The 13,473-nt window shown below is 47.7% G+C and overlaps 1 protein-coding gene across 1 annotated transcript in view; it reads right to left on the minus strand.

The window, feature by feature from the left end:
* Nucleotides 1-211: 211 nt before the first annotated feature.
* LOC311132130 (DENN domain-containing protein 4C-like) overlaps nt 212-13,473 on the minus strand; it is a 62,088-nt gene continuing 48,826 nt past the window's right edge. The window contains exons 19-34 of the mRNA XM_084165340.1: nt 12,263-12,407; nt 11,786-11,929; nt 10,345-10,470; nt 10,047-10,190; nt 8,683-9,839; nt 8,178-8,382; nt 7,881-7,975; nt 7,438-7,613; nt 5,623-5,808; nt 4,700-4,883; nt 3,185-3,295; nt 2,756-2,893; nt 2,445-2,562; nt 2,048-2,201; nt 1,847-1,911; nt 212-1,620 (exon numbers count right to left, since the gene is read on the minus strand). Coding sequence (XP_084021466.1) covers nt 1,484-1,620; nt 1,847-1,911; nt 2,048-2,201; nt 2,445-2,562; nt 2,756-2,893; nt 3,185-3,295; nt 4,700-4,883; nt 5,623-5,808; nt 7,438-7,613; nt 7,881-7,975; nt 8,178-8,382; nt 8,683-9,839; nt 10,047-10,190; nt 10,345-10,470; nt 11,786-11,929; nt 12,263-12,407 — 3,285 coding nt within the window. The 3' untranslated portion in view covers nt 212-1,483. The remainder of the gene's footprint in view (nt 1,621-1,846; nt 1,912-2,047; nt 2,202-2,444; nt 2,563-2,755; nt 2,894-3,184; nt 3,296-4,699; nt 4,884-5,622; nt 5,809-7,437; nt 7,614-7,880; nt 7,976-8,177; nt 8,383-8,682; nt 9,840-10,046; nt 10,191-10,344; nt 10,471-11,785; nt 11,930-12,262; nt 12,408-13,473) is intronic.

Consider the following 13,473-nt stretch of genomic DNA (forward strand, 5'->3'; position numbering starts at 1 on the left):
TTGTCAAAGTTGATATTCCATTCACAATCAATAGAAAACAAGAGACATGACAAAATGAATTAAGGCAGACCACACTAATATGTAAACCTTAAAAGCTAGCTTGTCCAAAGCAAACAGTATTTGCCTTAACTACAATGCTTCATGATGCATTCCAAGGGAGATATACTAATCAATATATTATGGTTTATGATTAAGGAGTAACCCAAGCATGTACACAAGCAGATTTTTAATCACATAAATGCATATTTTACCATAATCGTTTTAACTGTACTGTATGTTGCAGTTAAAAATGAAATCGTTAAAAACATTACACAATGGACTGACTGACTGGTCACTACTCCTGCGGTACCACAGTAACTCACCATGGTTTATTTTCCTGTGAGAGAACAGCTCGTGTCTTGCTTAAGGCATGGAGCGATGGAGGGAGAAGGAAAGAGCTGCACTTCAGTGGTTTGGCATCTCAGTTCCCTTCCAATTCACGCTTACGTTTGATGTCTAGCCCCAAAATGTCTGGAACATTCAAGGTTTTTGATTATGCTATCTCTCTGCTATTGGGATGTCAATATATCATATTGTTCTTGCTTTTGTTTTAAGACACAAGTGCAGGGTTCTGGAATGTTCTCGAACTGATCTTGACTGACTGTCTGCGGTGGCCTCAATCCACCCTCATCCAACACTTATTTACACACAAACAAGAGAAACATACTTCTCAAAAATAAATTGCATCGAGAGACAAACACCCACAATGACAATAACATTAGTTGTTAAGACTGAATCTGGAGAAATCATCAAGGCATCAATATTCTTCCTCGTTTTGAAAAAAAGGCAATCCCGGTTTTCAAATTTCCCCCATGTACAAAAATATATAAAAAAAGACAACCAATGGATTGGTAAAACGACAGTTTCTAAAAGTGCACATCAATAACAGGATGACCAGTATTCTGTACATGGGTGAATGGCCTCCTAGGTTACTACAAGGTGGTTCTAGAATCAGGGGTGTAGAGTTCACCCTGGGGCTACAGGGCAGTAGGACAGAGCTGGAGCAAGACCACTCAGGACTGGGCAGTGAGACACACACACAATCGATCGCAAAAGGCCTTAATTCTGTCTACACCATCAATAAAGAAACACACCATTTCATAAAGAACAATTCTGTCTCCCTCTTCCTCACCCAGAATATTCACATAAATAACTATTTGAGTTACAAGCGGCCCGCGGGAAAAGCTGCGAGAGGCAGGAGAAAAAACATCAACAAAAGGGCCTTTCGGGCAAAGGGATAAATAAGTACCATCTTTGGGCGATATGAGGGTGTAAAAATGATCTGTCCAAGATTCTCCCTTACACCAAGACCCACCACTACCCATCAAGTTTCTTCCCCCCTTTCTCTGTCTGCTCTCTCTCTCTGCTTCTCTCCACAGTGTGGAGTGAGGGCCACAGGTGGAGCGTTTCTCAGACCGTCCAGCAGAGGGCAGCAGTGGCAAGATTAGATGACTGGAGCTCCGAAGCACTTGAGGCACCACTGGACGTTGCTGTTGGGTGGCCGGTCGATCTTGTGCAGGGCCTTAAGCTGCTCTGGGCTCAGTTTATCAAAGGCCTGGCAGTATTCACGGTCAAAGGCCTCTGTTGGAAACACAGGAGGGAAGAATATAGAATCAGAACATGATAGAAACATGGAAATAGAATTTGAAGGTTTTTTATACAAATAGCTTATCAAACTCAGGATAGAAAAGCTCATAGTAGTTGTGGTAACTATAGCCATCTCAACAAGGCATTGGTTGACTGGAATTACCCAAATCCAAGTCTTGGTTTAAAGAGAGTCATTGGGTCATGAAGACAGTTCACTCACCGACGTCAATGTTCTCCCTTCCCAATGCCACAAGCGCCAGGAAGAGGATCTCCCTATAGATACCCCTGATAAGAGACAGATCGATTGATTAATGAAAAGACCAAAACAGTACAGACAGACACCAACAGAGAACATGGACAAATGCAATGCTTTCAGCTCACAAAACGGATCACCCAAAAACATAAGCTTCAGAGGACAGACCTTTGGCGTTTGACCTCTGGGTGCCTCTTGACCTCTCGGAGGAGCAGGTTGATGGGGCCGTATACGTCGTTGGTCTGGATGCTGCGGACGATGCTGTTGAGGAGGGTCCGTGTCTCCTGGTGGTCCGTGGGGGCCAGGGTAGCCTTCTTCTCCACTGGGGAACAACAGATAGTTCATTACTCATTACATTCACTATTCAATACATTAGAATAATGTGTGCCATGGGTATGGATCTTTTTAATAGCAGACATCTCAAAGTGCTTTCCATTAACGAATATGGCCCAAAATACATTACACACACACACACACAGAGAGACCCAGAGAGACAGAGAGACAATGCAGTGTTCTGAGGATGATTGCTTGATCAGACATGTGTGCGCCGCGTGTGTGTACTCACGCAGGGTCCTCCAGCTCTGGTAGAGGGGATCGCCAGGCTCCTGGTGCAGGTTGATGTTGTCCCACAGCAGCTGCACATACACCTGTTTACTGTCCTGGGACAGGGAGGTCTGTGGGAGCTGTATGAAGAATACAGACAAACATATTCTGTTGCCCTACTTTAACAGTGCTCTGGCGTGATCATAACTAGAGAGAGCAATGTTCGTAAACTGCGTGTGATTATCTGTGTCAGATTGACCTGTAGTCGATTGTTGCAGTACTTTCAGGTGAACAGGAGTAGTCTGTGTGTGTGTTCCCTGCATGGCCATGTACCTGTACGCCATTGTTGCAGTGTTCTGAGGTGAGGATGAGGCCAGGCAAGTAGCTGGGAAGGTCCAGGCGACAGAAATAAAACACCAGGTTCCAGAAGATGATGGGGTGCTGACTCAGGAACGTATGGGTGTAGATCACCTGATTGCGAATTAAACAGTGCTCAAAAAGGGGTACTGCAGCTTATTGTTAACATCTGTAAAGTCACTAGGATGATGGAAACAGCAAAAGTAAGTTTGAAAAATGACAATTTCATCTGCTAAATGACTTCAATGGAAATGGGCCACATACAATAGCTACATCTTGACAGTATTGCCACATACAATAAGTCATATTATATGTGACAATCTATGGGTTCTATTTTGCTGTCCTGTCTAGTCGAAATGTTGCTTCTTTCTGAACATATTCTTAGATCTGTTAAATGTGCGTTACCTGGTCTCCCTCGTTCTCCAGTAGGGTCTCCAGTTCTTTGCGGAGGACCAGGGGACTGAGGTAGGGCACAGACACTGGCATGGGGTTGGGACGCTTCTGTCCCAGGCCATCCTGATACACACACACACACACACACAGGGCTTTAAGCAGTTGCGTAACTCCTTCTGACCATCCACACAATAACTTTTGTTGGAAGGTGAACCTTCGCCCCTGTCTGAGGTCCTGAGCGCTCTGGAGCATGTTTACATCAAGGATCTCTCTGTACTTTGCTCCGTTCATCTTTCCATTCGATCCTGACTAGTCTCCCTGTCACTGAAAAACATCCCCACAGCATGATGCTGCCACCACCATGCTTCACCGTAGGGATGGTGCCAGGTTTCCTCCAGACGTGACACTTGGTATTCAGGCCAAAGAGTTCAATCTTGGTTTCATCAGACCAGATAATCTTGTTTCTCATGGTCCTTTAGGTGCCTTTTGACAAACTCCAAGCGGGCTGTTGTGCCTTTTACTGAGGAGTGGCTTCCGTCTGGCCACTCTACCATAAAGGCCTGATTGGTGGAGTGCTGCAGAGATGGTTGTCCTTCTGGAAGGTTCTCCCATTTCCACAGGAACTCTTGAGCTCTGTCAGAGTGACCATCAGATTCTTGGTCACCTTCCTGACCAAGGCCCATCTCCCCCGATTGCTCAGTTTGGCCGGGCAGCCAGCTCTAGGAAGAATCTTGGTGGTTCCAAACTTCTTCCATTTAAGAATGATGGAGGCCACTGTGTTCTTGGGGACCTTCAATGCTGCAGAAATGTTTTGGTACCCTTCTCCAGATCTGTGCCTCGACCCAATCATGTCTCAAAGCTCTACATACAATTCCGTTGACCTCATGGCTTGGTTTTTGCTCTGACATGCACTGTCAACTGTGGGACCTTATATAGACAGGTGTGTGCCTTTCCAAATCACGTCCAATCAATTGAACTTACCACAGGTGGAGTCCAATCAAGTTGTAGAAACATCAAGGATGATCAATGGAAACAGGAAGCACCTAAGCTCAATTTTGAGTCTCATAGCAAAGGGTCTGAATAATTATGTAAATAAGGTATCTGTTTTTTTAATCTATTAGCTAACATTTCTAAAAACCTGTTGTTTTCGCTTTGCCATTATGAGGTATTATGTGTAGATTGTTGAGATTTTTTTCTCTCCATTTAATCAATTTTACAATAAGGCATAACAAAATGTGGAAAAAGTCAAGGGGTCTGAATACTTTCTGAATGTACTGTAAATGCATGGCCAGTATGCATGCTGCGCTTCTAGAGTACCGGTAAATTACATTTAAATGAAAGTCCACATATAGAAATAGTCATTTTCGATTCATAAGATGAATTTCAATTAATACCCTGAATTGACTTAACTGAAATGTAATTGACTCAAGCCCTGGTGCACTGTAAGTGGTAAGGATTGCGAGGACATTACTGGGACATTGTGAGGACATTATTGGTACATTATGAAAACATTCTAAGGACACTCACCACCTCCGTCAGGCTGCAGGGCAGGCTGGTGGTGGACACGCTGTGTTCGGGTTGTCTCTGGACAGAGACCAGGCTCTGTAGAGGCCCGCCCACGCTGTTACTGCGCGTCAGAGACGTCCCCCGCTTCCCTGCCTGCTGTTCCAGCAGGCCCAGAGGGTCCGACTGAGCCGGTTCCGGTACCAAACTGACAAACGTACAGAGGTGAGGGCAAATACAGAAACATAGGAACTTTAACAGCAGAAACATTTACAGCAAGAGTGAGTCAAGTCGTCAGCTTGTGATGTTTTGGCTCTGACAGTTCAATTTACAGGAGGAAGAAGTTAGCATCATTAGGGTGATGGCCCTTATAATAGTATCAAATATATTTATAACCCAAGATAGTTCATGTGTGTCTTTTCAATGGGAGCAAATGAAGCATAGTGGGCAGAACAAGAAAAGTGGGCAGAGCCAAGCACAAGCTAGATACTATTGGCGCATTCTAACATGCATTTGAATATTTCCGTTAGGGAACATCTTCTCTGTGAAGTGAACAACGCCATTTTTTTGAAACTTTGGCAAAGGGTCACGTCTACAAAACGTAATGCACTCTGTTCGTAACAGATTCTAGTTTTGGGAGGAGAAAACTGTATTGAGATCGGGCTTCAGATCGGGCTATTGAAATCTGCAGAATGTAAGCCCAGTTCCATCTAGCTCGATACTTCCCCACTGCCGGCCACTGGGCTTCCTCTCCTCACCAGATTTATACATCCGGTGAAACATCTGGCTCCTTGTTCTATCTGTGTTAGTATCGTCACTAAGTCATTCACGCTAAACTGTATTAACCCTTTAATTTTCTGAATACAAGACACCAAATCAGATGAAGAATGAAAAGTGATATGATGGTTAAATAATATTTTTTGAGTCAGGCATTTCTGTGAACAGACCTCTTGTGAGTGGCGGTTTGGCTGGCCGGGGCCTCCCCTGGGTCCTCAGAGGAGGATTCTGGGAAGCTGATGAGATCCGGGCGCGGGGTGTCTGCTGCACCCCCCACCTTGTGCTCGGTGGAGCCCGTAGTTGTGGGTTGGTCGCTGTGGATACTGTCTCCTGATGCACTGGGCTTCAGGTAGAACCTGGAGAGGAGATCAATACTATGAAACAGAATAGAGCATACACAACTATCCAGCCACATACACAACCATCCAGCCACATACACAACCATCCAGCCACATACACAACCATCCAGCCACATACACAACCATCCAGCCACATACACAACCATCCAGCCACATACACAACCATCCAGCCACATACACAACCATCCAGCCACATACACAACCATCCAGCCACATACACAACCATCCAGCCACATACACAACCATCCAGCCACATACACAACCATCCAGCCACATACACAACCATCCAGCCACATACACAACTATCCAGCCACATACACAACTATCCAGCCACATACACAACCATCCAGCCACATACACAACTATCCAGCCACATACACAACTATCCAGCCACATACACAACTATCCAGCCACATACACAACTATCCAGCCACATACACAACTATCCAGCCATATACAGTGCTGTGAAAAAGTATTTGCCCCCTCTCTAATTGTCTCTATTTTTGCATATTTTTAATACTGAATGTTATCAGATCTTCAACCAAAACCTAATATTATATAAAGGGAACAAATAACAACAATTACATACTTATTACATTTATTTCATAAACAAAGTTATGCAACACCCAATGCCCCTGTGTGAAAAAGTAATTGCCCCCTTACACTCAATGACTGGTTGTGCCACCTTTAGCTGCAATGACTCCAACCAAACACTTCCTGTAGTTGTTGATCAGTCTCTATCGTTGCTGTGGAGGAATTTTGGCCCACTCTTCCATGCAGAACTGCTTTAACTCAGCGACATTTGGGAGTTTTCAAGCATGAACTACTCGTTTCAAGTCCTGCCACAACATCTCAATTGGGATTAGGTCTGGTCTTTGACTAGGCCATTCCACAACTTCAAATTTGTTGCTTTTTAGCCATTTTCATGTAGACTGGATTGTGTGTTTTGGATCATTGTCTTGCTGCATGACCCAGCAGCGCTTCAGCTCACAGACAGATGGCTAGACATTGTCCTATAGAATTCTCTGAAACAGAGCAGAATTCATGGTACCTTCTATAAAGGTAAGTCGTCCAGGTCCTGAGGCAGCAAAGCATCCCCAAACCATCACACTACCACCACCATGCTTGACCGTTGGTATAAGGTTCTTACTGTGGAATGCAGTGTTTGATTTGCGCCAGGCAAAATGGGAACCATGTGGTCCAAATGTTTCAACAATTAAGTACCTTACTGTGATTGTTTTAAATTAAAATGGTTAAAAAGAAACAAAAATAGTGTCTTAGCAAAGAGTAAGAATTTTGCTAGGCCTGTCTAGGAGTGGTCTGAGTGGGAAACTGAAAACTAGCTGTTATCGGCAGAGAGGTTTGGAACTCTTTCTTATTGGGCTATTAACTAATTTACCGCCTGGTGATGTCACCAAGCAGGCCAAAACTCCATCCCACCAAAACAGGCAGAAATGTCAGTCTTTTCAAACAGCTCTTACAATTAAAAGGGCATTATCATTATTTTCCCAGTATTATTCCAACCTCATAGTGGGCCTTTACAACAGGAAAAATTCTTCATCCTATTTATTTAAATATACTATTAAATGGATCTATTCAATGATCGACAAATCCACAGACACCCACCCTGTGTTTGTGCGCAGGTCGTGGAACTCGACGTGGAGCAGGGGCAGGAAGGAGGTGCGGCAGAAGGGACAGGTGGTGTTGAGGTTAGAGTCGTCTGCCGTCCAGCCCGCCATGATCTCCTCGTCGTACACCAGACACTCACACGACCGACACTGAGAGCAACTGGACATCAGCACCTAGGGACACGCGGACACACACACACACACACGCACACGCAGAAGCATTACAGATGCACCTGGCATAGGCTACTTGAGGCTCCCTGGCTAGATAACAACAGCAAACTCCTGTTACGGATAGCAAGATGTCACAGTCCATAATGAGTCTATAGCTCCTATGTATGTACTGTCAGGTTATTAAAGCATTTGTACTCAGTCTTTGACTGGGTCTTTGTGAGACAGTATATTGAGTAGTGTAGCCAGTAATTGTGAGTATGATATTCTCACCTCTATGGCACAGTTCTGGTAGATACTAGAGGAGCTGGCGTGGTGGGAGCCTTGATCAGAGTCTGGACCTCTCCCTGACCTTCCTGGAGCCACTTCTACACACACACACACACACACACACACACACACACACACACACACACACACACACAGAGTATACAGTCACACACTTTTACACTCAGTTTTCAACCATACACCCGTCCACATCTTTTTACTGTGTTTGACTGCGTACACGGGTAACGCTGTGACTGTGGGCACGTACACGGGCGTGTGTGTGTGTGTGTGTGTGTGTCTTACGTGTGGAGTGAGGTCTTCTCCCTGTGTCACTGCTGCTACTGCTGCTGGCCAGGCTGGTGCTGCTCTGTGTCAGTCCGTTGGACACCAGGCCTTGGGTTGGCCCTCTGTGGGTGGGACTGTCTCCTCCTCCACCCCCTGACAGCATGGACTCATCCAGCCCGGCAGGGAAACTATCCCTATCCCTGTAGCCCGGGGCAAGCTCATCCTGCGGAGAGGGGGGAAATAAGAAAAAATGTAAACTTCTAAACTATTGTGAATCTTCATATTACTCCCATGTACAACACTGAATGCATTCTGCAATTTGATTTGCGAGGTGAAACTGAAATGAGAAGCTCTGCTTGTATAGTGAAAGTCTTACATTATTTGTCTGTATATAATGGTGTTTGACAGTGTGGTATCTATATCATCCGGCTGTTGCAGGTTATTATTGTGTAATTAATTACCATTTTACTGTTATTTCTTAGTTCATCTATGTATGTATGTTCTGCAGTCCATCCCCGCTCACCTCGTCGTCGGAGTAGGAGTAGGCGGAGGCCACGGCCCCCCACACCTTGCTGGCCAGGTTCCCGGCCTGCTTCATGCCCGACTTTAACACGTCCATCTTGGGACCAGAGAGCAGGGCATCCATCTTCATGCCTGAGATGGAGTTGATGACCGAGCCCAGCGAGCCGCTCTGCGATGACCTCACCAGCGCCGTCAGCGACGACCTCGGGCTGGCTACAACGCCGCTGGAAGAGGCGGGGCTCCTGGTGGACTTAACGGCAAAGGTCTTGGAGCGCGTGACGGCAGCAGGGCTGCGTTTGGGCGTCGAGTCCCCGCTTGACCCCCCTGGATGTTTGACGGGGGGCACAGGGAGACTGGACCTCCGTTCTATAGGTTGCTTAACTGGGGCAGTGTCCGGGGAAGAGTCCCCTCCCTGGAACCCCTGTTGGAGCTCCATGCTGGAGGACTTGGGGCCCAGTGGGCTTCGCAGGCTCATGTACATCTCAATCTCGTCTGCCAGGTTTCGGGACACCATGGTGGGCAGAGAGTGCGGCAGCTCCTGGCTGGTTACGGAGGCCAACTCTTCGTGCTCCGAGACCAGCAGGGAGAGGGGATCAGCCCCCATCTCCACCTCCTTCATCTCCAGGGTTGGCAGAGAGCTAGCACCCCTCCCCCCTGAATCTCCTTCCTCTTCTTCCTCCTCCTCCAACTTCAGTCCCATCTCACCCTCCCCTGAAGCCTCCTCCCCATCCATTCTCTTCTCCTCTTTCCCTAGCCCCTCCTCCAGTGGGGTTGGGTCCATTACAGGCCCCTCCTCTGACAGTTTCCTCAGCATCGGACCACGCCCCTCCTCAGACTCCAACTCCTTAAAAAGGGCCTTGGATGGCGGATTTGTAGGCGGGGGGGTGGTGCCACACCCAGAAAGGGCAGCGGCGAGGATTCGGGCATCGGCACCCATGTGTCTCGCGATGTGGTCCACGCCATGTTTCTCCATCAGCATGCCGGCACGACTCTCGGCGCTGAAGCTGCAGCTGCGCTCCGAGAAGGCCTTCTGGCGCTGGCCCTGCCCCTGGACCGCAGACCCCACCTCCCCGGAGCCACCCGGGGCTGCAGACTCACTCTCCTCCGGCAGAGAGACGTCCTCGCTCTGGCTGTGCAGAGAGAACAGCTTTCCTGGGGCTGGTGGTAGAGATGAACACAGAAGCATGCCTTCAATTCTGGGGGACGTTTTCTGTCCGGAAGTTTCCCCAAATAACTATAACATTTGACATAATGTCCCGCCCCCCAGAGTTCAGTGATATTGCAGACATGTTACCCTTAATATCAAATGTGTCAACCTCAGATTGAGATTAGGTTTATAGGTTTGAGTCTGCTCCTGTCACTTACCGGTGTCCCCTCTCTTCATGGCGGTATCGAAGCTCCCTCCTGTGGACAGCTTGACGATGCTGGGGACATGTGGGAGGGCTTCAACAGGGCTGGGGGGCTCCGCTACAACCACTACACTGTCCACCGAGCCAGCTATGTCCCCACCTGAAGAGACATGATCCCAAATCAATTGAAGAACGTTTTTTTAAATTAATTTTTGCTAATAGAAAATCCTGAATAAAAATGCATGCTCAACCAGCAGATGAGCTCTTCTATATTAGACTGGAGTTTATATTCTGGAGATGCCGGTGTTGGTTACCGTTGTGCTGTGCTTTGGGCTTGCTGCAGTGATCCACATCGATGAGAGGGGCTGCTGATTGAGCCAAATCCACTAGCTCCTGATGCAACTCATCTTTAGAGCCGTAGCCCTGGTCAGACTGACCTCCTGTGGGACACAAACATATTGTTTTCATCTACCCAGTCCGTTCAGATCTGTGAATATCTAAGGGGTTGGGGGCTAGCAGCTAGGGGATAGGGGCTAGGAGCTAGGGGATATGGGCGAGCAGCTAGGGGCTAGCAGCTAGGGGATAGGGGCTAGGAGCTAGGGGATAGGGGATATCAGCTAGGGGATAGGGGCGAGCAGCTAGGGGATAGGGGCTAGCAGCTAGGGGATAGGGGCTAGCAGCTAGGGGATAGGGGCTAGCAGCTAGGGGATAGGGACTAGCAGCTAGGAGATAGGGGCTAGCAGCTAGGGGATAGGGGCGAGCAGCTAGGGGATAGGGGCGAGCAGCTAGGGGATAGGGGCGAGCAGCTAGGGGATAGGGGCTAGCAGCTAGGGGATAGGGGCTAGCAGCTAGGGGATAGGGGCTAGCAGCTATGGGATAGGGGCTAGCAGCTAGGGGATAGGGGCTAGCAGCTAGGGGATAGGGGCTAGCAGCTAGGGAATAGGGGCTAGCAGCTAGGGAATAGGGGCTAGCAGCTAGGGGATAGGGGCTAGCAGCTAGGGAATAGGGGCTAGCAGCTAGGGAATAGGGGCTAGCAGCTAGGGGCTAGCAGCTTGGGGCTAGCAGCTAGGGGATAGGGGCTAGCAGCTAGGGGATAGGGGTTAGCATTACATTTGTACATTTGTCATTTAGCAGACGCTCTTATCCAGAGCGACTTACAAATTGGTGCATTCACCTTATGATAGCCAGTGGGACAACAACTTGACAAATGTTTTTTTTTTTTTAAATGTTGGGGGGGTAAGGGGGGGTAGAATGATTACTTTATCCTATCCCAGGTATTCCTTAAAGAGGTGGGGTTTCAAGTAGCAGCTAGGGGATAGGGGCTAGCTGCTAGGGGCTAGGAGCTAGGGGATAGGGGCTAGCAGCTAGGGGCTAGGGGATAGGGGCTAGGAGCTAGGAGCTAGGGGATAGGGACTAGCAGCTAGGGGATAGGGACTAGCAGCTAGGGGATAGGGGCTAGCAGCTAGGGGCTAGGAGCTAGGGGATAGGGGCTAGCAGCTAGGGGATAGGGACTAGCAGCTAGGGGATAGGGGCTAGGAGCTAGGAGCTACGGGATAGGGGCTAGGGGCTAGGGGATAGGGGCTAGGAGCTAGGCAAAGTTGTTTGAGGGGCCTGGTCCAGTGTCTCCAGGCTGCAGTCTACCCGTGCTGCTGCAGTCTACCCGTGCTGCTGCAGTCTACCCGTGCTGCTGCAGTCTACCCGTGCTGCTGCAGTCTACCCATGCTGCTGCAGTCTACCCGTGCTGCTGCAGTCTACCTGTGCTGTAGTGGTTGTCCGTGGCGTCTCCTATGATGAGGCTGCGTGCGAACAGTATGTGATCATCTCCATTCACCTCACTGGAGGGGTCTGCACTCCCGTGGCTCAGCCGGTCGCCGCTCACCAAGCCGCTCACCGACACCACTACAGAGAGAGAACAAGCCTACATCACTTCCTGTGTCCCAGATCATAGTTTTAGGTGAGTAAGCTAAAAAAGGGAGCTACTGCCCTTTACCATTTAGTAGTTATGCAAAACAACAAAGCAAGTAGCCCTGTACCGTATAATATACTGTATTATTGTGAATTGAGTTTATTGTCCTACAATCAAGCACAGATTCATTATATTGCAAAGTTAAAATGGATTTTAAAAATGCAGAAAGAAATATGCATTTGGTGCAAAAACTGCGGTGATTCCACTCCAACCTAAGTGATTGACACTCAACCATTCTCTGTCTCTGTAGTGTTCTGACACCTCACCTGTCGTGATGGTGGGTCCTTTCGTGGCAGGCGTCTGGTGGAGTGCCTGTTTGAATTGGGCCACGGTGCGCACCACGTTGCGAACCTTGGCCCACATGAAGAGACCGCTGCGGTTCCGACTTGGCCAGGGGCCTTCCAGAACAGCCTGGAGTAAAGAGTGGATAGCAGGTTAACGTGGACCTGCTTTGGATATAGGTATTTGTATGAGCTAGTTTAAGTGCCCTAACCCTCCCTACCCCTTCGCCCTAATCCTAAATGTTCGCAGATATAAGGTCAAATCAAATCAAGTTTTATTGGTCACCTACACGTGTTTAGCAGATGTTATTGCGGGTGTAGCGAAATGCTTGTGTGTCTAGCTCCAACAGTGCAGTAATATCTAACAAGTAATATCTAACAATTTCACAACATATGCCCAATACACACAAATCTAAGTAAAGCAACGGAATTAAGAATACATAAATGTATGGACGAGCAATGTCCATTCAGTGAAAATGGTGCCGACAGAGAGGGCTGCCTTGCGTCTAGCCCTTAGGAAACGTTGCAGTATTTAGTTTTTTTATGCATTATTTGTTAAGTTATTAGCCCCCAAAAATGGTTTGTTTGTGTTATTACATACAGCCGGGAAGAACTATTGGATATCAGAGCGGCGGTAACTCACCAGCACTACCAGCATTACGACCAGGAATACGACTTCCCCGAAGCGGATCTTTTGTTCGCACCCCTCAGGGCAATTGAACTGATTCCAGAGGCCGACCCAAAACAACGCAGGCGGAGGAGAGGTACTCGGAGCGGCCTTCTAGTCCGACTTAGGAGGCGTGCACACCACCCACCGCTTCCGATTATATTACTTGCTAATGTTCAGTCTCTGGATAATAAAGCTGACAAGCTCAGGGTGAGAGTTTCTTTCCAGAGAGACATCAGGGATTGTAACATACTCTGTTTCACGGAAACATGGCTCTCTCAGAATATACTGTCTGAGTCGTTCCAGCCAGTTGGATTCTCAGTTCATCGCGCACACAGGAATAAATATCTCTCCGGGAAGCAGAAGGGCGGAGGTGTATGTTTTATGATTAACGACTCATGGTGTAATTGTGATAACATACAGAAACTCAAGTCCTTTTGTTCACCCGACCTAGAATACCTCACAATCAAATGCCGACCGTATTATCTCCCAAGATAATTTTCTTCGGTTATAGTCACAGCCGTGTATA

This window comes from Coregonus lavaretus, assembly GCF_964263955.1.
Source record: "Coregonus lavaretus genome assembly, chromosome: 7".
NCBI lineage: Eukaryota > Metazoa > Chordata > Actinopteri > Salmoniformes > Salmonidae > Coregonus > Coregonus lavaretus.